General features: G+C 46.9%; 1 protein-coding gene across 6 annotated transcripts in view; it reads right to left on the minus strand.

The window, feature by feature from the left end:
* The window catches only part of LOC145359297 (protein AF-10-like), a 199,708-nt gene that overhangs the window by 91,511 nt on the left and 81,118 nt on the right, over window positions 1-27,079 (minus strand). For 5 of the 6 annotated variants that reach the window (XM_080213858.1, XM_080213856.1, XM_080213861.1 and 2 more), the window contains 2 exons: window positions 3,739-3,834; window positions 413-686 (listed from right to left, as the gene is read on the minus strand). In XM_080213858.1, coding sequence (XP_080069984.1) covers window positions 413-686; window positions 3,739-3,834 — 370 coding nt within the window. The remainder of the gene's footprint in view (window positions 1-412; window positions 687-3,738; window positions 3,835-27,079) is intronic. The other variant, XM_080213857.1, reaches the window with a different exon arrangement.

Raw genomic sequence — 27,079 nt, forward strand, 5'->3', positions numbered from 1 at the left:
CTGGAAATAAAAAAAAAACTCAGTACAGAAGTGACCATGAAGATATCAGATCGTCAGAAAAACCCAACTGGTTCAACCGTCCTTTGATGGAAGGAAACCTCTCACTTATAGCAGGTACAGACCCACGTGCAAGTCCAAGTTACAGACCATTTCATAATGATCTGGGACGTTAAGGGTGCTATATAAATGAAAGGAGGTGTTAAACGTCCCTCAACGTGGCCCAGTATGTTGCAAGAGTTGTTTCCAACTACCCCTTCGCAGATTGAGTCAAAACTTTGGCACTCCCTCCTTAACATCTACACCACATGGACTGCATCATTTCATACAACATCAGGATGGGCAATAACTGTTGGCTTTGCCGATGACACCTGCATCCCACGAGTCAAAAAGAAATTCCAACTGCAGACGGTACCTTGCTGAAATGGACTTGCGGATGAAACCGTGGCAACACTGGCCGTGCTCTTCCCGCCACCTGGCTTTCGTCCCCTTTGGCTGGAGCCATGACTGGGAGCCTTCTTCCCTTTGACCTCCGACCTGGCGACCTCTGCTGTCTCCTTCCCGCTCGTGTGTGTCGCAGCTGCTCCCTGGAAATGTTTATTGGTAAAGGGAGCTGTGGTTTCATCCAAACCTCTCAAGGTCCCTGACATGTAGTTGTGACTGCTGCTGCTGCCAGCAGTTGTGCAAGTCTGATAGTTATTAGTTAGATAAAACAAGAAGGGGAACAAAAACAACAGCGCAGAAACTTCTCATTAGTTCTTTTTTTAAAAAAGAAAAGAATTTCAGTCCTAGAATTGGCCTGTAGGGCAGAGAAACAGCTGGAATTACGAAACAGAACAGATGTGCAATGCACCAGAGGCACTTTAAAATTTCAGGGGAAGGATTCAAGCAAAATTTTAAATAAGGAAGTTTTGATTTACGCCATAAGATTAAAGCATCTCTTGTCAAACAGGTAAGTCACTGATCAGTAAAAGCTGTTGCAGGAGAGTGCCGTGAATGAACTGTGTTACAAAAGGCTACCTTATAATTACATCCACTATCAAATACCTTGGTGAGAACTTATACCTGTCGTATTTCTGGATCAATTTTGCACAGAATCACAAGGTTGCTACTTGACCCACAGAATCTCACAGCCTCCCAGTCCCCTTTCAAATATTTCCCTGTCAAATATGTACCCAATTCCTTTTCCAAATTCACTACTAAATCAGCTCCCACCTCCCTCTCGGACACGGGGACACAAAAGGAGCATGGGTTAATTGTCCAAATCGCACTGTCCTGTAGCCTGCAACCTGCAAAGAGGGTGTAGTCAGGGAGATGGCACAACGGGGGTGCAGCCATCTCTCTGATCCACAGCCCACTGGCACAGGGGCAAATTTCAGAGAATTTATCCCATCGATTTTAAAATTAACTCAACAGTTCCATCTTTAGTAGCTCCTATGAAGTGAACAGAGCAGAAACAGGCCACTTGCTCCACGCTCTGCATGAGCTTCCTGCTAGTTACCTTCATCTAACTCCAGCAGCATAACCTTTTATTCCATTTCCCCTTGGTGTGTTTATCTCACTTCCCCTCATATGCATTGATACTATTTACTGCTTGTGGTAATGAGTTCCACATTCTAACCAGCCTATGGGCATAAAAGTTTCTTCAGAATTCCCAATTGGAATTTTGGCAACTCTCTTATACTGACGGGGGAGGCATCTTGTGGCACAGTGGGTAGCCCAACTACCTTGGTGTCAGAAGCTCCGGATTCAAGTCCAACTCCAGGACTCGTTGGCCAAGGAAGGTGAACTTGCATAACGCAGCCAGACAGGTTAAACGTCAGCCTAAAAATTCTTCCAACTCAGGCAGTAAGAGCCACATCAATTACTGATCATCCAAATGATGGAATGAATGTTGGAATCTCGCCATTACTATTCATAGCTCCAGATTCCAACATGCAGGCATCACAGAATCCCTACAGTGCAGGAGCAGGCTATTTAGCCCGTCAAGCCTGCACCAATAACAACCCCATCCAAGCTCTATCCTTCTAACCCCATGTATTTATCTATCTGCTGGCCCCCTGACACTAAGGGGACCAGCAATTAGCATGGCCAATCCACCTGACCTCCCGCACATCTTTGGAGTGTGGGAGGAAATCGGAGCACCCGGAGGAAACCCACACGGACACACGGAGGATGTGCAGACCCCACACAGGCAGTGACCCAAGACCTGAATCGAAACCCGGGTCCCTGGTGCTGTGAGGCAGCAGTGCTAACCACTGTGCCACCATGCTGCCCATAAACGTAAAGTGCATGTTGCCACAGCATCCTCGGACACCCCGAGCGAACTGTAAGACAACACCACCACCAGCTTACATTGTTTACCCACAGTGGAAAACATCTCTTTGGTTGACCCAACCCCCTCATAATCTTATAAGCCTTTATTTGATTATTCCTCAGCCTACTTAGCACAAAGCTCTCACTAACCCAACACAAGCCAAAATTTAAAATTCAGGCTGCCTCATCTGTGCAGTTCAATAACATCTCAACTGGTACATTTCCTTCCTGAGCCATTGTGGGACCTGGCACCCTGACTGTGTTACTCCACCACCCCCCGCCATAGCCCTGACAATCCACTTTCACTAACATTAATAGTTATATTAAATTGCATTCTGTGCACATATTTCACCAGATAACATCCGAAAGAAGCATTCTTATAAGCATCATTACGGCACTCTCCAATACAACATACAACATTGTACATAGTCTATTGGACAGGCAGTATGAAGACTTTCCCATTGCTGGATATTTTCATGTTATTCAGGTTTTGTACAGTCAGAACCCAAACATCCCTTTCCTTCCGTGTGTTACATGCATCATTGTCGATAGAGTGAGTTGGCTGTTGTGCCTGAATACCAACAACGTCTGATATTTCTTTCAAATAAGGATTAAATGGTGGGCAGTTTAAGGGCTTGAACATTTAAGGGGTGGCACGATGGTTAGCACTGCTGCCTCACAGCACCGGGGACCTGGGTTTGATTCCCAGCTTGGGTCAATGTCTGTGTGGAGTCTGCACGTTCTCCCCATGTCTGCGTGGGTTTTGTCCAGGTGCTCCGGTTTCATCCCACAGTCCAAAGGTGTGCAGGTTAGGTGGATTGGCCATGCTCAATTGCCCCTTAGTATTAGTGGGACTAGGTAGCATAAATCCATGGGGTTATGTGGATAGGGCCTGGTTGTGACTGTCCTCAGTGCAGACTTGATGGGCTGAATGGCTTGTTTCTGATTCTATTTCCACACAAAGCAAGATGAAAACGACAATAAAGGTACAAGGTGTCTTACAACAGGTGCCAGAGCACCAGGACACAAGGGCACCAGCAATAGATTCCACCATAGATGGGGTAATAAGGAGGAATATTTTCACATATTGAATGGGTTACCAAGAGGGGAAGAGACTGTCACAGTATTTACCAGCCAATTAGATAAACACGAAGGGGAAGAATACTAATGGTTAATGCCAATAGGTCAGGAAAAGGGAGTAGAGAAGGAAGTTCGATGCGGAACCAGAGCCATTCTTCGTCAATTGGTCTCCTATGGAGATAACATTTCAGTCTTTCAGGACAAGTTTGACAAGTCTTCAGCTGCCTGAACGCCAGGTGTAGGAAGGTAAACTGAGAGGCACTGATGATACATGTCCTCATTTGGGTGGGTTGAAGCTCGATGGGCCTAGGGGCTGTTTGCTTTGTAGCATCAACACTCACTCACCTTTTCTGTTGTCACAGTAACCGTGTTAACAACTGCGTTCAAAGATTCCGTGGTTTTCTTCAGTTTCTGCTTTGGCCGCTCCCTGTCCTTCCGACTCTGCAGATTAAAAAGTGCACAATCTGCTTCACAAAACTTGCATTTTGTACGACATCTTTAACATATTAAACCCCCTTCCTCTCCCAGGCGCTTCTCAGGTGCGATCTCAGGTGAAACTCAACACCAAGGCAGATCATGAGATAGCAGGATAGATTTGGTCAAAGAGGCAGTTTGTTAAGATCTTAAAGAAAAGAGGGGAGAGGTTTAGAAATGGAATCCCAGGGCTTAGGGCCCAGACAACTAAATGCACAGTTGCCAATTGGTGGAGTGATTAAAATCTGGTTGCAGAAGAGGCCAGAATTGAAGAAATATAGAATACCGTGAAGGCTGTAGGGCAGTTTTTTTAAGTTTATTTATTAGTGTCACAAGTCGGCTTACATTAACACTGCAATGAAGTTATGGTGAAAATCCCTTAGTCACCACACTCCGGTGCCTGTACGGATACACTGAGGGAGAATTTAGCACGGCCAATGCATCTAACCAGCACTGTGAGAGGAAACCCATGCAGACATGGGGAGAACGTGCAAACTCTGCTCAAGAGGTAAATGTCCCAAGAGGGGGAATTGAACCCGGGTGCCTGGCGCTGTGAGGCAGCAGTGCTAACCACTGTGCCACCGCGCTGACAGGAGGAGGATACAAAGATTGGGAGGCTATGGAAGGATTTGAGCACAGGATGGAAATTTTAAACTTGAGTGGTCACTGATCTGAGACTAATGCAGATCAATGAGTGCAGGGGTGATGGGAACAGGCAAGTTTTATTTAATAAAACTGATTTGCTTTTCCCGTGAAGACACTGATTCATACTGGTACATAATTTTACGGGCATCAGATTCACTCTGGTAACTTACACAAAGGGATGTTATTCATAATCATTAATCAGACTTCAATGGTTGGCGTGGGCAGACTATGTGACCATGAGGGCACTGAGTCTGATACAGTTCTTCCCGCAATTCCATGGGCGTTTTCCAGCCAGGGGGTCACTGAGGCATCAGCGGGTGTGGGAAGCTGGGACATTTACCTCTTTTCGCTCTCTGAGCACCGAGACAAAGCAAAACACACTTACTGCCACCCTGACCCTCATCAGCTAACTTGGCAGAGCCCAGAGGGTGAACACTTGGCACATTCTGATCCCTACATACTCACTGAATCATCAGAAGTGGATGGAATAAAAGGAGTTTGTTTCCTCGGAAATATGATAAATCTCCTGAAACAACCATCAATGGAATCTCGTATATGATGGATAGGGTCATGTAGTAAAGGGGAATGGTACAATATACTGGGCAATGGCCACCATGGTTCAGTTGGCAACAAGCCCTCCCCCCGCCATCCCATAGGTCAGAAAGTTGTGCCATCTGTTCTCATTCCAGAGATATGAGCACAGAAATCCTTGCTGACATGCTCTGTTTTCCAGACGCCCCCCTCAGTTAGAATCAAAGAACCCGAGAGTTCAGGAGGCCATTCAGCCCATCAAGTTATACATCATCTCTAACAGAGCATCTTACCCATGCCACCCTCCCCCACTACCTCATGCCCTTAGTCCCACACATTTACCATGCTGTTCCCCAAACCTATATATCTCGGGATATTATGGGGCAATTTAGCATGGCCAATCCTCTCCCCATCCTATACCTCATAACCCTGTGCATTTACCATAGCTAATCTAGGTTAGGTGACTTGGCCATGCTAAATTGCCCCTTAATGTCTGTCCCAAGATGTGTAGGTTAGGGGGATTAGCAGGGTGGCTACTTGGAATCACAGGGAACAGGTCTGGGTGGGATTGTCTCTTAGTGTCAGAGGGATTACATGGGATTACAAGGGTAGGACCTGGGTGGGATTGCTGTCGGTGGAGACGCAATGGGCCAAATGGCCTGCTTCTGCACACTAGGGATTCTAATGTGATCTACCTAACCTACACATCTTTGGACACTAAGGGGTAATTTATCATGGCCAATCCATCTAACCTACACATCTTTGGAGACCGGGGCAACTTAATATGGCCAATCCACCTAACCTTTGGACTGGGGGAGAAAACTGGAGGAAACCCATGCAGATATAGGGAGAACGTGCAAACTCGGCACAGAGAGTGACCCAGCTGGGAATCGAACCTGCATTCCTGGCGCTGTGAGGCAGCAGCACTGACTACTGTGCAACCATGCTGCCCAGTGCATCAGAAAATGCTCCGATCCATTTGTGAAGCCCTCCCCAGTCGAACAGCCTGCTGACACTCAATGCAGACGCTTGGCGGAGCCAATGCGTGGAATCATACCACGCAACAGCGCAAGAGTTACCAGCAACTAGAGTGGGGGTTGGGGGGAGGAGGTTCCAAGCAATAAACGGATTTGAGAGCGTCTGGAGATGAAGCATTTGGAAACTCACTTGAATATAAATTATTGATTCGCTCGAGCTAATGGCCACATTAACTGAACATTGCCACATTTAAGATTTCAGAGGATTATATAAATGGCGAGACGAGAATAGTTCACCTTCTACTGCGGAGCAGGATAGTGGAAGCTTTCGGACTAATCACAGCAGCCACCCACATAACAATTAATCCCCAAGAGGCCAAGGTGCAAGGCAAGGAAAACCCTCCACGATGGAGAGCTTTAGGAAATTCTTTACTCAGGGTGGTTTAGAGTACGGAACTCACCGGAAAAACAATTGTTTGGAGCCTAGAGTACAAATGCATTTAAAAAAGTGAAGCAAGATATGAGTACATGATGGGGCGGCACGGTGGCACAGTGCTTGGCACTGCTGCCTCACAGCGCCAGGGACCCGGGTTCGATTCCCAGCTTGGGTCCCCGTCTTTGTGGAGTCTGCACATTTTCCCCGTGGGTTTCCTCCCACAGTCCGAAAGACGTGCTGGTTAGGTGCACTGGCTGTGCTAAATTCTCCCTCAGTGTACCCGAACAGGTGCACAGAGTGGAGTTACTAGGGATTTTCACATTAACTTCACTGGAATATTAAAGTAAGCCCACTTGTGACACTAATAAATAAACTTTAAGAGTGTGACCCCACTGGGTCACGGCCGACACTTGATTAGCACCAATGCAGATGGAGGACGGTAGCAGGAATGGGCTATTTGGCCCATGATGCCTGCTCTGCCATTCAACGTGATTATGGCTGATCTCAACATCACACTGCGGCCCTATTCCCACACACCTTGATGTCTTACGAGTTTAGAAATCTACCTGTTTCATTTTAAGATACATTCAGTGAGCCCACTCCCCAGACCAAAAGAAACAAACATCTCTGCATCTGTCCAGCCCTGCCAGGAATCTGTACCTTTCATTGAGATTGCCTCTCAGTCATCTAAACTCCAGTAAATATAGAGCTCGAGAGCATCTTACCCAGGTCCACTCCATCCCGTAACCCCACACATTTACCCCACTAATCCCCCTAAGTTACACATCTTGGGACATTAAGGGACAATTTAGCACCTACTCAGGGAGTAGGTGCAGATTTGTTGGGCCAAATGGCCTCCTTCTATAAAGTAGGGATTCTATGACATGCAAATCTATGGCCTTTACTCCGAAATACTTTGTATAGCACATTGCAGCAACAAGAGGGTAATGCATCGAACAGCCTCTGCAGATTTGTTTTGTTAAACTTTTGTGAAAAATACTTCTTGGTGACCAAGAAAAATGGGTGGACCACTTCCTAACACGTGTGTAGACTGTGCACAACTGCACAGGCATCAGAAAATCTGGAACATCAAGTATCATATTATACACACTACACAGTGAAAGTCTCCTGTTAAGGAGAGTGAATGGAGCATGTGATTGCTGATGAGGCTTGCCAAGTTCACCATTCAATAGCAGATAGCAAGTTCAAACAAAGACAACCAGAGCCAAGTGGTGATGCCTGATCCCTTGCATTTGCTGGGGTTACACATCTGCAGAATGGTCGATATCACCATGGCTGCAATGGACAACAACAACAAGAAGCTACTACTGACCTCATGAAGTGTAGTCAAATAGCTGCCACAGGTAACCAACTGGCAGCTCGCTCACCAGGCGATGGCTTGGTGGTATTATCGCTAGACTGTTAATCCAGAAACTCAGCCAATGTTCTGGGGACACGAATTCAAATCCCACGGCAGATGGTGGAATTTGAATTGAATAAAAAATATCTGGAATTAAGAATCTACTGATGACCACGAAACCATTGTCGATTGTTGGAAAAATCCATCTGGTTCACTAATGTCCTTTAGGGAGGGAAATCTGCCATCCTTACCCGGTCAGGCCTATATGTGACTCCAGAGCCACAGCAATGTGCCTAACTCTTAACTGCCCTCGGGCAACTAGGGATGGGCAATAAATGCAAGCAAGCCTGTGATGCCCATGTCCCACGCATGAAAAAAAAAGAACTGTCTGGCCCTCTATCTATTATTCACCAGTGAACCTTGACTGACAGGCTATCCCTGTGTGAACCATGGCTCTCTCATCTCTGCCTCTGGATGTTATGGGTTCAAGTCCCACTCGAGGGAAAATCTAGGTTCACACACTCAGCGGCGAACAGCTGGGGTGATTTTGTTCAGATGTGATGTTAAACCCTTTCTCCCCTCTGGGGTGACTGCTATTTTGAAGAGTGTTATCCCCAGTGTCCTGGTTAATATTTATCCTTCAATCAACATAACAAAAAAGTAATTGTTGTTTGTGGGAGCTTGCTGTGCATAAATTAGCTGCCGCGGTTCCCTACATTACAATAGCGACCAATGTCACCAATTACCTAATTGGCTGTAATGTAACTTGGGACATCAGGCGATCGCATAAAGGTGCTATATAAATGCAAATTTTAATTTCTTTTATCAAGCCTCACCTAATATCCACAAACAGTGGTCAGGATGGGGAAACTATAGACTTCCTTATTCAGAATCAGATTGTGGTGTCTTTTCATTAAAATTCATTTTACAGGACGTGGATGTCACTGGTTAGACCAGCATCCCTAGTTTCCCTTCAGAAGGTGGTGGTAAGCTGCCTTCTTGAACTATTGCTGAAAGGAAGGCAGTTCCAGCATTTTGATCCAGCAACAGTAAAGGAACGGCCGGTGAGTGGCTTGGAGGGGAACCTCCAGGTGGTGGAACTCTTTGCCACAGAAGGCTGTGGAGGCCAGGTCATTGAGTGTCTTTAAGACAGAGATAGATAGGTTCTTGATTAATAAGGGGATCAGGAGTTATGGGGAAAAGGCAGGAGAATGGGGATGAGAAAAATATCAGCCATGACTGAATGGCAGAGCAGACTCGATGGGCCAAGTGGCCTAATTCTGCTCCTATGTCTTATGGTGGTCGCAGGCATCTGCTGCCCTTGTCTTTCGAGATGGCAGTGGCTTTGGGAGGTGCTGTCTCTACCTACCCTGGTTGGCATCAGCTAATTCTGAGGAACTGTAAGCAAGAAAACCACACAGTTACGAAGAACAGGCATTTGCCAGCGTGCTCAGTTATTGAGAAGCTTTAGGGAAGTGGTAATAGTGACATCAGCAATTACCAGTAATGATTGAGGGCAATATTTCCCCACGTCTCATTTTGTGGTGTAAAGTGCAGAAGACCACAGTCCAGGCGTAGCAGACAAGGAGCAGAGAAACCGAAAGCGGTAATGGTTGAGTTATATCGAATACAGAAACCTGCTACTCAACCCTGAAGATATATACTGCAGCTCATACTCCACACAACCTCTGCCCACCTCACGCCATCAACATAATCTTCCAGTCTTTTAGCTCCTATGTTTAATTCTACCTTCCCCTTAACTACTTCTGGTAATAGCAAGTTCCACATTCTAACCATGCTTTCACCTATTCCCTTCATAATCTTATGTTTCCATAAGATCTCCCCTCCTTGTTCTGAATTCCAATGAGTATAGCTCCAGTCTACTCAGTCTCTCCTCATATGCCAACCCTCTCAACTCCAGAATCAACCTAGTGAACCTCCTCTGCAACCCCTCCAGTGCCAGTTTATCCTTTCTCAAGTAAAAAGACTAAAACTGTACACAGTAACTCCAGGTGTGACCTCATCAGCACCTTATAACCTCTGCAACATAACTTCGCTGTTTTTAAACTCCATCCCTCTGGCAATGAAGGACAAAATTCCATTTGCCTTCTTAATTACCTGCTGCAAACCAACTCCTTGTGATTGTTGCACATCTTTGGACAGTGGGAGGAAACCTGAGCACCCAGAAGAAACCCACACAGACAGGGAAAATGTGCCGACGCCGCACAGACAGTGACTCGAGGCCAGAATCGAACCTGGGTCTCTGGCGCTGTGAGGCAGCAGTGTAACCACTGTGCCACCAATTATGGCCAGCAAAACTCCTTACAAGCAGCTGCAGCAATTTGGGTTTGATTCCTTACCCGGATCATTGAGAGCTTAGCAAGGATTGGCCAACAAGTGATCTGATCGAGAGGACAAATGTCCTGGAACTGGCTGATCAGTTGTTAGTGATTATCTGTAACTTGACCTGCAGTACTGGTTAAAAAGTTATTACGTCAATTACTCAGATGTCAACTGCAATAATCACAGTGGAGTCCCTATTTTGAGTTTCAAATACATTTGGTTACTCACTATCCATTTACTCATTCTTCCCTACTCTCAGTAACTAGCTGACAATGTCAGTTGTGGCTCAGTGAGTCCCGCTCCCTCACCTGAATCCGAGAGTTGCGGGTTCAAATCCCACTTGAAACGGGAGCACAAACTCCAGGTTGACGCACCAGTGCCAGTTCTAAGGGAGTGCTGCACTGTTGGGGGTGCAACTTTGAGATTAAAATCAAGCCCCACCTACCCTCTCAGGTGAGCATCAAACACAAAAGAAAACAGTGACACTCGGCATTTTCATGGTGTAGGATGTAGAGAAAAATCAGCTTAATGCAAGGTAAGTCCATTTGGAAGTCTGAGCGTAGCAGGGAAGGTGTTTTTGAGTCGGTTGGTACGTGACCTCAGACTTTTGTATCTCTTTCCATGACTGGTAGCCATGCCTTTAGCTGCCTAGGCCTGAAGGTTTCGAGTTTGCTTCCTAAACCTCTCCTCTCTCTCCTCCTTAAAATGAATATCCAGCCAATGTTTAACTATGAGGTGGACATTTCTACCACAATAAAGGTGCTGTGTAAATACGGGTTGTTGTTGAACTGGACTCTCAGTGAAAAGGAGACACACAGGAGTATCTAGCTGGCCAAAAGCAGTGGAACTCGTTACACTGGTTTTAAATTGTGACGGTTTTAAACCCACTGAAACCTTTTAAAGAATGATTCAGACAGCTGTTGTACATTAACATTATTCTGTACAACATGTTCTATTAACCCTCTGGGTTCTTTCACACACACTCAAGTTTTTGTTTCCTTCAAAGATTTCTCCCACTTTTCCCCGAAATCGCCACTTGTCCAAGGTGGCACAGTCATTAGCACCAGGGACCTGGGTACAATTCCGGCCTCAAGTCACTGTCTGTGTGGAGTTTGCATGTTCTCCCCGTGTCCACGTGGGTTTCCTCCTGGTGCTCCGGTTTCCTTCCATACTCCAAAGATGTGCGGGTTAGGTGGATTGGCCATGCTAAATTGACCCAAATGTCAGAGGGATTAGCAGGGTAAATATATGGGGTTATGGGAATAGCGCTTGGGTGGGAATGTGGTCAGTGTGGGGCAGGTGGGCTGAATGGCCTCCTTCTGTGCAGTATGGATTTTATGATTCTATGATCAAGTTGTCTTGTCAAGTGGTCATTCTTCAAGAGCTGTGAGTGTGACCGCAGATCGCAAAACCAGGAAAGCTCAGCTTTTCCCGAGATGGGGCTTTGCGCGAGGTCTCATCTGAACCTCTGACAGTGCAACACTCCTGCGGTTACTGGTATCCTGGAATATCAACTTGGGGCAGGACTGGAATCCAACAGTGTTTGGAACCCAGGGGCTGAAAGTGCTACCTGAGCCACAGCTGAAATGTAAAGCTGTGAATCAATCATGCCAAGTCCCAGGGCACGTGTCTCACTGCTGGAATAAACACAATGTTCTCAGGTGCCTTCAAGCTGATGTCAGTGGAAAGTTAACGGCGGGTATTTATGAACCCAGTACCTCAGCCCTGCCCCCACTCTTCCTGTGAACTATTTCAGCACCAGAATTGCCTGCACTCTACCTGTGCACATCAGCTCAAGCATCAGGGCATTTGCGCAGTATGCAAGCGCATGTTATTCTTTGCGAAACCTTCCTGCATGGACCAACTAACATTGTGTCTGCATCGGAGCAGTGCACAGTGCTCCATCACAGAGCAACTAGACCTCAGTGAGGATTCAGGCAACAAGCAGTCAAATCAGTTAGTGTGATGCTCAAATTCACACAGGCGGACAACCCATCAGCTCAAATGACATCAGTTTTACCTCCCATCACATTAGGGTGGCACAGTGGTTAGCACAGCTGTCTCACAGCTCCAGAGGCCAGGGTTCAATTCTGGTCTTGGGTCACTGTCTGTGTGGAGTTTGCATGTTCTCCCCATGTCTGCATAGGTTTCCTCCAGGTGCTCTGGTTTCCTCCCACAGTCCAAAGATGTGTAGTTAAGGGAGACTGGCCATGGTAAATTGCCCCTTAATGCCCAAAGATGCTAAAGTTATGTGGATTAGTCATGTGGGGGGGGGTTGGGGATAGGGTGTGGCAGTGGGGCTAAATAAGTTGCTTTTTTTTAAAAGAGAGTTTGTGTAGACTCAATGGGTCGAATGGCCTCTTTCTACACTGCAGGGATTGAATGATTCATAGTGCCCATTCCTCATAAAGCTTCCTAACCTCTCACTTTGCCTGGCCCAGGAACCTGGGAGGCCATTCAGCCTTGAAAAAGCAAAGAAAATCTATCAATGTCAGTTTTGGGATTTTCAGAAGACCCCAAGCCCCAACAGCCTTAGGGGAGAAGTGTTCCTGATATCCATACTCTACATGACTTCTCGACATCACCATCACTGGTCTAGTTCCTTGCTCCCTTTGTTCTGCACTCCCCTGTCAAGTCTCTCATCTCCCTCTGCCTAAAGAAATGCTACCTGCCATATATCCTGAACTTAATCTGCGCCTTCCTGTCCCACCATCCTACAGTTTCCTAAGACAGGTTAACACGGTGCAGTGAAAAATGTTCCATATTTCCACATTGCTCCTCCAAGATGTCTCCTTTCATAGAACCCTTACAGTGCAAAAGGCCGCCATTCAGCCCTTCAAGTCTGTACTGACTCTGACAGAGCATCTTACCCAGGCCTTAATCGCTGTAACCTCAAGTATTTGTCCCTCTAATTCCCTATACTTATACATCTTGTAACACTAAGGGGCTCAAAGTGCCAGGGACCCGGGTTCGATTCCTGGCTTCAGGTTACTGTCTGTGTACAGTTTGCACATTCTCCCTGTGTCTGCATGGGTTTCCTCCAGGTGCTCCGGTTTCCTCCCACACTCCAAAGGTGTGCAGGTTAGGTGAATTGGCCATGCCAAATTCTCCCTCAGTGTACCTGAACAGGCGCCGGAGTGTGGCGACTAGGGGATTTTCACAGCAACTTCATTGCAGTATTAATGTAAGACTACTTGTGATTAATAAACAAACAGAATTTAGCATGAGCAATGCAGCTAACCCGCACATCTTTGACTGAGAGAGCAAACCAGAGCACTGGGAGGAAACCCACGCAGACATGGGGAGAATGTGCAAACTCCACACAGACAGTGACACACGGTTGAACAGCACATATTTACAGACTGTTCCTCACGGCTCTCCACACGGAGAAGTTGGTGGTGGGGGCGAGGGGGGAGGTGGGTTTGCGGCTATCAACCTTGTTCTCGTTTGCTTTACCCTCAGACCTCAGCAAGGTCCTTGTTGCAGCGGCTGGAACCCTGCGTTCCCACATAAGACATGATAAGATAAGCAACAGGCTCGCAAACTCAACTGAAGGATCACACCCTCTGCAAAGGCCCACCTAGATAGCACAGCGTCACACACAAAAGGCTGCCTCGTCATGTTAGAAGCTGGAGGTGTTGGTAATCTATTGGGCCACGGTGCACACAACTCCAAGCTCCACCTCCTCCTCGCTCCTCCCCCCTTGTACAGGTGCAGGATTCCATTATCCCGAAAGAAGCATAACGAGACTGCAGTCAGCAGCAACTGGAACGAATGATGACACTTCACAAATTTAGCCCCAAGATAGTTCCAACAGCTCAAAACAAACAAAAGGTTACTTTACACCACCTTGCGCTCGCAGTGGTGTAGGTGGCAGGGCACCTGGGAGAGAGAGACTTCAGGTTCAGAAACACACCCCTGGCAATTTCTAACATTTCTCATTTTCTCTAATTTTCCCAGAGTTATGAAACTCAACCAGTGAAAACAGGTTTTGAAATGTTGTCCAGGATATTACAATAAATAGTAGCGGGGTGATTGAAAGGCTGGCAATACACAACAGTGAGCTTTACAGGTGTGTAGGTTAGGTGGATTAGCCAGAGTACAGGTGTGGTGTTACAGGGATGGGCGGGGGAAATGAGGCCAGGGCGGAATGCACTTCCTGAGACAGGGTGCAGATAGATGGGCCAAAAGGCCTCTTCCTGCACTGTAGAGTAAAACGTATTTGACCAAATCATAGACTCTTCACAGATTTATATTAAACAAAGTGTCACACCAAGTTGCATAAGGAGATATTAAGTTTATTTATTAGTGTCGCAAGTAGGCTTACATTCACACTGCAACGAAGCTGCTGTGAAAATCCCTGAGTCGCCACACTCTGGCACTTGTTTGGAAGAATTTAGAACGGCCAATCCACCTAACCAGCATGTCTTTCGGACTGTGGGAGGAAACCGGAGCACCCAGAGGAAACTCCCACAGACACGGGGAGAATGTGCAAACTCCACACAGGCAGTGACCCAAGCCAGGAATCAAATCCCAATCCCTGGCATTGTGAGGCAGCAGCGCTAACCACTATGCCGCCGTGCCCCCCCACCTTCCAACAAGAGAAGTTTAGGGAGAAAATTCCAGAATTTAGTTTTGATGCTGCTAGAATGGGGGGGAAGGGCAGGGTGGATGCAATAGTGATGTGCAAGAGGCCAGCATGTGAAGACCATGGGAGATATCAGGAGATCAGCGATGGAAGAGGTCAGAGGGAATGCATTATAAAATGGCTACAGTGAAAGCAGAACCCTTTTTGCTACTGTTTACACGAGGTTTACTACTCCAGATTTGAAACTGTTCCCGATTCAGCACTAACTGAGAAAGGGAGCTGCGAGTGAGAGATCCTCTGTAAATACAGCTTGGATAGACCGGGCGTCGGGTATATATCCCCGCAGCAGCTGCCGAAATCCATCACCTCAACACAGAAGCACACAGACACACACACAGAGCATGTGCACACGCACACCTCACTTTTTATACACACAGCACAGTACAACTACACACCCCCACTTTGTTTGCACAGTCATACCTCCCATACACACTCACCCCACCTCGTGTACACATACACACACACACACACACACACAATCTCCCATGTCCCATCTTTAAACACTATTCCTGGAAACTCGGGCCAGCTGTTGATCGCTGTGTAAAGAAACACTTCCTGACATCTGTCCTAAACTTGACCTTCGCAATCTTGAACCTCACATCCTGCTGCACTGATGTCTCTCGTTGGATTGTTTTGTCATATCTTCCTTTAACTCGCTGCATTTCTTGGACAATTTCCAAAAAGGACCCACTCCCAGGCTGAAGGGAATTCAAGAGAAGTCAGCCTTCACAGATCGAACAGAGGATTGCTCCCACTCCATCTCCTCCAGACTGTGGGACACCTCCCACTTAAGCCAGGGGCATGAGAACTTGATCAGATCCTCTGAGACATCAAGTAGACTATAAAAAGAGATGGCACTCTACAATTAAATCCACCAGTCAAGGAAGCCAGTGGGCCAACAGGTCTGAGTATTTGTCTCTGATGTTAGCTGGTGCTATCTGGGGTCTTGGAGCCAAATCTATAACGAGTTCATCCAAGAATTCCCCAATAATGAAGAATGGATAATGATCAGGATCAGGAACCCTGGCAGGTTTAATTCCCAACCCTAGTTGAGATTCTGTGGGTCAAAAAAGACTGGGAATTTTCTTGGCTGGGTAATAGTTGAATATAACATTCCCTGAAACTATTTGAACATCTTGCCCAGTTAAATTGTTCAGTCTGAAATGGGGAATCAAAGCATCATGGTATACGAATTAATTTTATACAGAAAGCAACAGTATGCATTTATACATCATCTTTAAAAGCTTAGTCAAAACATTCCAGCAGGCTTCACAGGAGAGTCCTCAGACAACAGGAGACATCAAGCACGTAAGAAGGTAGAGCCAAATGTTTGGTCAAAGGTTTAAGAAATGTTTTAAAGGAGAGATAGGGAGTTGGAAGATTTTAGGGAGGAAATTCCAGAGCTTATGGAGTCTAGGCAGTGTGCCACAAGTGATGGAGTGACGCAGATAGAGAAGATGCAAGAGGCTCAAATTGGAGAAGAGGAATTATGAAGCGTTCTGACGCTGTGGGAGGTTTCAGAGGTATGGCCGGGGCCAGAGAGGTGCCTGAAACAAGGATGAGAAATTTAAAATCGAGCTGTGTCAGATCAGAATTCTGTGAGCCTAGGAACAATGGGCTAACGGGACCTGCTTCCAGTTAGGATAGAGTTTGGATAAGTCTGGCCTATGAATTAGATGTAACATTTGAGTTGAAGGGGATCAAAGGTCATGGAGGGGGTGTGAAATTAGGCTACTGAGTTGGATGATCAGTCATGATCACAACAAATGGCAGAGCAGGCTCGAAGGGCCGAATGGCCTCCTCCTGTTCCTATTTTCTATGTTTCTGTGTGGAAGTAGACCCAGCCTTCTGTGGTTGACCCTAAAATTCCTCCGACACTGGAGTGGCCTCGCAAACCACTCAGTTATAAAAAATTAACTGTTCGAGGAATGTCCCCATCCTTTTTGGGGCAATCAGTGATGGGTAATACCTGTGGCTTTGTCAGCTGCTCCCACATCCCAGGAACGGAATATGATCAGAGCCTGGGACAGAAAAGCTAACCTAGCAGACAGATTCCCATTCATACAAGACTTTATATAATCTCAGAACATCCCAAATGCTTCACAGTCACTGCTGTACTGTAGGAAATGTGGCAGCCAATTGGCACACAGCAAGATCCCACAAACAACGTGATAATGACCAGCTAATAGAATCCTTATATTGCAGAAGGAGGACACTTGGCCCATTGAGCCTCCACTGACCACAATCCCACCCAGGCCTATTCCCGTAACCCCACATATTTATCCTGCTAATCCCGCTGACACTAGGGTCAATTTAGCACGGCCAGTCAACCTAACCTGCACATCTTTGGAGTGTGAGGGAAAACCGGAGCACCCGGGGGAAACCCACACAGACACGGGAAAAATGTGCAAACTCCACACAGACAGTGACTTGAGGCCGGAATTGAACCTGGTTCCCTAGGGCTGTGAGGCAGCAGCGCTAGCCACCATGCCATCGTGCTGTCTCCATAATCTGTGGACAGTGGGAGGGGGGAGGACTCTCCTTTGATCGGCGCTGTGGGATCTCTTACATGGGGTACAAGGGGGTCATAGTTGAAAGGCAGCCCCTTTGACAGTGCCCGCATTCACCCAGTACTGCATTGACAGTGTCAAACCTGGATTATGTACTCAAGGTGCCAGAGTGAAGTGCTAGCAACTGAGCTAACATGGGCAAATCTACCCAGTTCAAACCCATCAGGAGACACTCTGGACCATCAATGAGACACTGGACAGGCTCGGGAGGAGGAGGGGGGCTGTGGTTTTGCATAGTAAATTGTCTTCCCTGGCAACCAAACATCAAGTCTTCAGAAATAAAAGCTGTGGATTATGCCACAAGTCATGAATAATCACGCTCAATAAAGTTGCTGCATTCGCCATGGCAACAATCCAGGGCTGCCAGCAAGACAGACTAAAATAAAATTAGCCATATTCGCCTCACGGTGTAACAGAATTAGGAAAATACCAGGTACCCCAAGTGATTTCATAGCTGGGATCTGGTTTCAACTGATTGCTTCCGCAAGGCTACATCTCAGGATTCAGAATGTCACCTGAGTACCTGCGGGGTTCATTTGCCAATTCCATTATTCTCTGCATAATAACGGTGTACGGATACATTGCTGATTTTGTTTAATGCACAACAGCCAACTCATATTTCACTGAGCAAACAGAGTTGGCGATTAGCTCCCGTCAGTGCAGTAACCGCCTCATGGCATCAGTGTCAACTGTGGCTTTGGTGGTATCACTCCTGCTTCTCAATCTTGAGTACCTTCCAAACCTTGAAATCTAGGCTGACAGCCTGGACACTGCACTGTCAGAGGTGAAACATTAAACCACAGCCCCATTTGCTCACTCCCAGTGGATGCAAACAATTCCACGATAATTCTTCAAGGGAGAACAGGGGAGTTCTCACTGGCCAATATTTACCCTTCAACCAACACCAATGTAAAAGCACACCGTCTAGCCATTATCACGTTGGAGCTTGCAAGAGCTTGCGGTGTGCAAATTGGCAGCCACATTTCCTGAATTACAACAGCGACGGTACTTCGAACACAGACTTTATAAGTTAGAAACAAAAACAGAAAATGGTGGAAAATTTCAGTAGGTCTGGGTGGCACGGAGATCCAGTAGTTAGCACCGCTGCCTCACAGCACCAGGGATCCAGGTTTGATTCCCAGTTTGGGTCACTGTCTGCGTGGTGTTTGCACATTCTCACTCTTTTTTTCTGCACGAGTTTCTTCCGGGTGCTCAGTTTCACTCCACAATCTGAAGATGTGCGAGTGAGGTGGACTGGCCAAGCTAAATCGACCCATACTGTCAAGGGAATAGCTAGGGTAAATGCATAGCGTTATGGGGATAAGAACTGCGTGGGATTGTGGTCAGTGCAGACTTGATGGGCCAAATGGCCTCCTTCTGCACTGGAGGATTCTATGATTCTACGATTCTACATGTGGGGAGAGAACAGAGCCAACATTTCTAGTCTAGATGACCCTTTACCAGAGCAGACAAAGCATCATTGAGACTCAAAATGTTGGCTCTATTCATAGAATCATACAGCTCAGAAGAGGCCCTCCGGCCCACTGAGTCCACATCGACACACTGGAAACACCTGAACTCTCACCTAATCCCATCTACTAACACTTGGCCCATAGCCCTGAATGTTATGACGTGCCAAGTGCTCATTCAGGTATTTTTTAAATGATGTGAGGCAACTTGCCTCTACACCCTCCCAGGCAGCGCATTCCAAACCATCACCACCCTCTGGGTAAAAATGCTTTTCCTCACATCCTCCCTAAACCACCTAGCCCTCACCTTGAACCTACGTCCCCTTGTGACTGACCTTTAGCTAAGGGGAACAGCCGCTCCTTATCCACTCTGTCCCTGTCTCTCATAATCTTGTACACCTCTATTAGGTTGCCCCTCAGTCTTCTATTCTTTCTCCGCAGATGCTGTCAGACCCGCTGAGATTTTCCAGCATTTTGTTTTTGTTTCCGATTCCAGCATCCGCAGTATTTTGCTTTCATTAGTTAGAAAGTGTTGTAAAAGGTACTATATAAATACAAATCTTTTTTAAATACGCTAGCATGAGGATTATATCGTAATTACAACACAGAAACATACCAATTACCCAGCAGGTCTATGCCAGTGTTTATGCTCCATGCAAACTTTGTCCCAGCCAGAATCTTGCTCCATCAGCATAACCATCTGTTCCTTTCGCCCTTATCCAAGTTCCCTTTAAATTCTTCAACACAATTCACCTCAACCGCTCCATGCAGCGGAGAGTTCCGCATTCTCACCACTCTCTGGGTTAAAAAAAAAAATCTCCTGCATTTAGCAATGATTATCTCATATGTATGACCTCTTAATTCACCGTGGCCAACACGGTGGGCACAGTGGTTAGCACTGCTGCCTCGCAGCGCCGGGGGCCCAGGTTCAATTCCCGGCTTAGGTCACCATCTGTGCAGAGTCTGCACTTTCTCCCCGTGTCTGCGTGGGTTTCCTCCGAGTGCTCCGGTTTCCTCCCACAGTCCGAAAGATGTGCAGGTTAGGTGCGTTGGCCATGCTAAATTCTCCCTCGGTGTCCCCAGGCAGGCGACTAGGGGGTTTTCACAGTAACTTCATTGGCGTGTTAACGTAAGCCTACTTGTGACACTAATAAGTAAACTTAAAAATTTAAACTTAAAATTCCATTCATTTTAAACCAACATTGACTATCAGCTTCAGGCAACAGCGTGGACAGGGGCTATACTGGACGGAGTGAGTGGGGAGGAGAGGTGGTCAGCAGCCATGGCTCCAAACAGTGGTCAGTTTGCATCAACTAGGCACGATCCAGTGACCCTGCTTGGTGTGAGGCTTTGAGTCAGGATGGGATCAGACTTGGTGCGCTGGTCTTCGTGAGCGAATGTCTTGGCTCACAGCTGGGGTGATTAACCGGAGGGGGTAAATGCAGCCCTGGAACCAGCAGCAAACAGGAAGAGCGGGTAAGAGGTCAAAATGAATGAAGAGTCACTGCCTCCAGCATTCTCTGCTTGGATTTGAAGTAAACAAATCCTGTCACCACCCCTCAAACTCTGCTACGGTTCATCAGAGAATGTAACAGCACAGCAAGAGACCCTTCGGCCCATCATATCTGCGCCAGTCATCAAGCACCTATCTACTCTAAGCTCATTCGCCAACACTTGATCCGTAGCCTTGTTATTGCTACACTGGCTCTGGAAACGGACACCCACTTTCATACATTAAAAAAAAATCAGGTGGTTTCGGGTGAGCATGAAACACACTTATTAAATCCATCCAATATATTAAAGTATAAAATTGACAAACATGGAATTTCAGTTCCCACTGAAGTTTAAAGTTTATTTATTTATTAGTGTCACAATTAGACTTACATTCACACTGCACTGAAGTTACTGTGAAAATCCCCCAGCTGCCACACTCCAGCACCTGTTCGGGTACACCGAGGGAGAATTTAGCACAGCCAATGAACCTAACCCGCACGTCTTTGGACTGTGGGAGGAAACTGGAGTACCTGGAGGAATCCCACACAGACATGGGGAGAACATGCAAACTCGATACAGACAGCGAACCAAGCCAGGAATTGAACCCAGGTCCCTGGCATTGTGAAGCAGCAGTACTAGCCACCGTGCTGCCCTGACTTCACAGAATCCCTACAGTGCAGGAGGCGGCTATTTGGTCCATCAAACCTGCACCGACAACAATCCCACCCAGGCCCTATTCCTCATAACCCCATGTATTTACCCTGTTAATCCTCTTAACACTAAGAGGCAATTTAGCATGGCCAATCCACCTAACCAGCATGCCTTTCAGACCGCGGGAGGAAACTGGAGCACCCGGAGGAAACCCACGCAAACACGGGAAGAAAGTGCAAACTCCACTGTCACCCGAGGCCAGAACGTCCAAAGCTTCTAAGTCCAATGCAATTCTCCTCCCCTGTAATGGGAGGTGTGCACCTTTCAGGTTTGCTTTCACACATCATTTTCTGGTTTCAACAAGAACTCCAAATCAGCAGTCCGAATAATACAAAAGCAGGCGACTCCACCTCAAAACCAAACACTGAAGCCACTGAAGCACACACACAAGACACACCAAAAAAATCGTTTACCTTAACAACCATCACAACTTCACAGAAACGTGCAGAAGGAGCAATGGAGGTGGAGTGGGATGGGTTGCAAAGGAAGGAAGGGTGTTGCAAGACTTCACCTGGAGGCAAGGAGTCTCTCTTTAAAGCTGAACCGATACATTCCCTTATTCACAGTGATGAAAAGTACTGTAACATCAGGAGGAGCAAAGCCTCTTTTGCAAACCTGCGAGTGAGTCGTCTTTTTAAAACAGCTGGGAGAGAAAAACTGCTTACAAACGGTTGGGGATCTGGCAAAACCTGAACACCAGACGTAGGGGCGTGACCAACATTGCATTAAACATGTCCCTGTGAAACCCCAGCTACAGCTCAGTAAATGGATATCCTCTGAATGCTTTCAACTCTCTCTCTCTCTCTCCCCCCCTCTTGCAAAGCACATCGACATCTCTCCATAACTTGAAGGCTAAACCAAGCCGTGTGTTAATTTTCACATTCCAGCTTAAACTGTGGCACTGAAACTCACCACATCGAGATCCCTCAAACCCTTCCCCCCCAACCACTGCCGAGAAGCAACAGTAAACTTCTACTTGTTTCAAACCTCTCTCTCTCTCTCTCTCACTCACTCACTGCAAAACAAGACAAACCAGACTGGCCATTAAAGAGAGTCGAGGCTGGAGTCTGCAACGAGAGACAAGGATTTGTTTCACTTTATAACAAGTGGCTCTTTCGACAAAAGCAGCTTTCATTCTGTTTGCTACATTTTCACCAAGGGCAAGATCTCTCTTCCTGCCATCCAGAACGAAACACCATTCTACACGGAAGGACACACACGCACGCATACATACACACACACACACACACACACACACACACACAGAATAACACAGAGACAGGGAGACACACACAGACAAGTAATTAACAGATCTGTAAACCCTTGGGACAGGAAAGGGGATTATCAGTGACTTGTTGCTTGGAGTGACTCATATATACACAGATAGACACACACACACAGGACACTATTTACACCATTTACACACAGCTCACCTCTCACAGTATCACATGACTGAGTAGCTCTAATCTCTGCTGTGCAGGGGTCCAGTGCTGTTTGCCCATGGCAGTGAATGCCTTGCTAAATTCTCTGTCCGCTGGCTCAGCAAGTTTGCAATCAACTAGACTGGTCTGTCCTCCGACAGCAGCAGGAGTACAGTATCAGAGGCAGAATGCATCGCACCTAATTACACTGATGGATTGCTGCGTTCAGTGATCACCAGAGAATGCAAAAATTAGTAACTTATGTCAGCACTGCCTTTACAGGGCAGAATTTGTTAATCCTGTACTGTCCATACAAAGAAATTTCAAACATCTAAAAAGGAAAATCTGTTGTAAAATGACCAAGAACCTTCAATATATATCTAATACTCTTCCCTTCACATTTCTGCAGGACCTCCAACAACAACTTGCATTCATATTGCACCTTTTCCTACATTTCAAAAAAATTGGCTGCAAAGTTTTTTTGAGACATTGAATGGTCATGAATAGCACGACATAAATACAATTATCCAGAGTAGAATCATTGAATGCAGAATTGGCCCATCGAATCCACATCAACACATTAATAACACCTGACCTCCCACCTAATCCCATTTACTAGCACTTGGCCCATAGCCCTGAATATTGTGACGTGCCAAGTGCTCATCCAGGTACTTTTTAAAGGATGTGAGGCAACCTGCCTCCACCATCCTCCCAGGTAGTGCATTCCAGACCGTCACCATCCTCTGGGTAAAAAAGTTTTCCTCATATCCCCCTAAACCTCCTGACTCTCACCTTGAATCCATGTCTCCTTGTGACTGATCCTTCAACCAAGGGGAGCAACTGCTCTTTATCCATTCTGACCATGCCCCTCAATCTCATACACCTCAATCAGGTCGCCCCTCAGTCTTCTCTGCTCCAGTGAAAACAATGCAAGCCTATCCAACCCTCTCTCCATGACGTAGATGTTCCACCACAGGCAGCATCCTGGTGAATCTCCTCTGCACCCTGTCCAGTGCAATCACATCCTTCGATTAATGTGGCGACCAGAACTGCACACAGCACTCTAGCTGTGGCCTCACTAATGTTCTATACAGTTCCAACATGACTCCCCAGCTTTTGGAATCTAACTTTTTTCCCTTTCCTGGAAAATGTAGCAAATCATCTCAAATCCCTTCACTGGATGTTTAGTGAACAAAACTTGACATTGAAATGTTTGATGACGTTAAGACAGGTAACCAAAAGCTCAGTCAAACGGTTACCTATGTATGCCTTTGAAACCCAAAATCTAGATTTGACGGCTACGTGCAAGTGGAAGATGGATACGTAGAGAGGTTTCAGTTGAAAGCACAGCTGCACATGGTGACGTGAAGGGAGACGGCAAGGCCACGGATGGATTTGAAAACATTGAATATAAAAGTAGGGAGGTCTTGCTGCGGCTGTACAGGGCATTGGTGAGGCCGCAGCTGGAGTACTGTGCGCAGTTTTGGTCGCCGCACTTACGCAAGGATATTTTGGCCTTGGAGGGAGTGCAGAGGAGGTTTACTAGGCTGATAGCGGAGTTGAGGGGGTTGAGCTATGAGGAGAGGCTGAATAAACTAGGCTTGTACTCGTTAGAGTTTAGAAGGATGAGGGGAGATCTCATTGAGACGTATAAGATGATGAATGGGATGGATAGGATCGAGGTGGAGAGACTCTTCCCGCTCAGAAAGGACAGTAGGGCTAGGGGGCACAGCCTCAAGATAAAGGGGGGACGGTTTAGAACGGAGTTGAGGAGGAACTTCTTCACTCAAAGGGTGGTGAATCTCTGGAATTCTCTGCCCGTTGAAGTGGTGGAGGCTGCCTCGCTAAATATTTTTAAGACACGGGTTGATGGGTTTTTGATAAGCGAGGGGATTAAGGGTTATGGGGAGAGGGCGGGAATGTGGAACTGAGCCACGACAGATCAGCCATGATCTTATTGAATGGCGGGGCAGGCTCGAAGGGCTAGATGGCCTACTCCTGCTCCTATTTCTTATGTTCTTATGTTCTTAAAACGTGAAGTTTTTAGAGGATACTTGGCACTGCCAACAATGATTGGTAAATGGGACTTGGGGCCATTCACAGGTGGGGTAGGGTCCCTTAAAACTCTCCCCAGAGACAGCCTTGAAAGGCAGTGTTAGAACATGGAACAGAGAACATTACAGCGCAGTACAGATCCTTCGGCCCTCGGTGTTGTGCCGACCAGTGAAAATCAATCTAAAGCCCATCTAACCTACACTATTCCAATATCATTCATATGAATATCCAATGACCATCTCAATGCCCCTAATGCTGGTGAGTCCACGACTGTTGCAGGCAGGGCATTCCACACCCTTACTACTCTCTAAGTAAAGAACTTACCTGTGACATCTGTCCTATATTTATCCCCCTCTGGCACCTATGGGTGTCATTATAGTTCAATTGTAACATTGTCACTTTAAAGCCATAAGGTTGAGAGTTCAAGCCCACTCCAAAGACTTGAGTACATCTGGAATGACTCACTAAGTTGTTGTTGTTCTTCCACTGTTGTCAATGAGGACCTCGACACCATTAGTAATTTTGAGGCTGGTTGCGGTGTGTCCGAAGATGACTGATCAGGGCCAATCTGGACACGGAATATCCTGGCACATATTTGACAGACTTGTGTAGACACTGTAGTTGTCAACACTGGTGGCTCTGGACTTGCGCAGCTCGTGCTTAAGTTGTGCTTCAGCAATGTACCTTGCTTTGTAAGTTTGACAGCCTTTGTAGATGAGGCAGCGCCAGGTAGGGCGGTTTTATGCCAGTGTTTCCCAGGTGATCGTGTCTACGTCAAGCAACTTCAGGGAGGCCTTGAGTGTGTCTTTGTAACGTTTCTTCTGTCTTCCACGTGAGTGTCTTCCAGCAGAGAGTTCCCCAAAAAGGAGCTGCTTGGGTATGCGCTCCTCTGGCATACGGATGACATGACCTGCCCACCGGGTCTGCGCTCTCATCAGCAGTGTGTGGAATGATGGTAGACTTGCTCTGGAGAGAACTTCAGTGTCTGGTACTTTGTCTTGCCATCTGATGCGTAATATTCTGTGAAGACAAGTCATGTGGAGATGATTGAACTGTCTTGCATGCCTGCTGCTTCGTCGCTTGCCCATTGCCACAGGACTTCAAAGGTTGAACAGTACGATGATGATGATGATGATGATGTCGAGACTAGCGCTCGATTTGGATTAAAGTGAGGGAGAGTTGCGCAGCGTCAGCCTCACTCTCTCTTCCCAATTCCCATCTGGATCCAGTGGCAAGCCAAGAGTGAAGACGGCTGGAGATAGGCGTAGTGGATGACCAGGATGTTTTCTGTATCTTGTCCTGCTCTTCGCGTTCCACAACACTTGCGGAGACCGCCTTCTTGACCGTTGAACCTTCCATTGGTCTCATCGACTCAATCTGAGTCTGTCTTCACATGCTGGGATAGACATCTCCCTATCTCACCGAGGGTTGAGACCCATCGGCTACCCTCACCTGGTTTAGCCAGCTTGTCGAAGCCATTGCCTGGGATATGACCGCTGTCACATGCAAACAGCCACGGGGAGCCACAGGTGAGCACTGAGTGCCAGGTGGGGACAAAGGGTGGACAAACCACCCTGAAAAGGAGCAACATGTTCCCTCACCAGAGGTACTACCCCTCCCTAACACCCCATACATCTCACTCACTAAGTATTGCACTGAGGGAATGCTGCAGCTCTTTAAATTATGCCGTGGAATTTTGGACACTGGATCCCTGGTGCTGTGAGGCAGCAGTGTTACCCACTGTGCCACCCTCAATGCCTCGGTACTCCTGCCGAGAAAACAGTCGTATTCCCTGAACAGCAGGCTGACTTTGAATGAGATATTGGCACAGTAAAATGATTGAAGAGGCAATTCAATCCTACCATTACCCTCTGCCCACAACACCCCATCAAATATAGCCACAACTCCTGATAGAGTTAAAAGCCAAAGATGGGCGACACAGTGATTAGCACTGTTGCCCCACAATGCCAGGGACCCGGGTTCGATTCCCGGATTGGGTCACTGTCTGCGTGGAGTTTGCACATTCTCCCTGTGTCTGCATGGGTTTCCTCCTGGTGCTCCGGTTTCCACCCACAGTCCAACGGTGTGTGCGTTAGGTTGATTGGCCATGCTAAATTTCCCCTTTGTGTCAGTGGGACTAACAGGGAAAATACATAGGATTATGGGAATAGGGGCTGAGTGGGATTGTGGTCATTGCAGAACCAATGGACCGAATGGCTTCCTTCTACACTGTAAGGGTTCTATGAGATTTACACAAATACCTTGTGTGCTACTCGGCACAGAAGGATGGGTAGAAAGATGACAACTCTGCCTCTCCGCCATCACCAAAGGCGACTGCATATTAGAAGCAGGAGGAAAGATTAATCCTCTTATCAAGAACGTACTCGTTAACTGCTACAACTGCAACTATAAATAACGCAGCTCGACAGAACGACAAGGCCAGGTAAAACTTGTTAATCTCCGCTTCGTTGATCCAATCACTTCAAATTCCAGAGCCACATGACATGGAACAGAGTTTGTACTACACAATGGAGTTTGGACTTGTTGCTGAG

The sequence above is a fragment of the Carcharhinus amblyrhynchos genome, chromosome 27 (assembly GCF_965287045.1).
Source record: "Carcharhinus amblyrhynchos chromosome 27, sCarAmb.v2.hapA, whole genome shotgun sequence".
Taxonomy (NCBI): domain Eukaryota; kingdom Metazoa; phylum Chordata; class Chondrichthyes; order Carcharhiniformes; family Carcharhinidae; genus Carcharhinus; species Carcharhinus amblyrhynchos.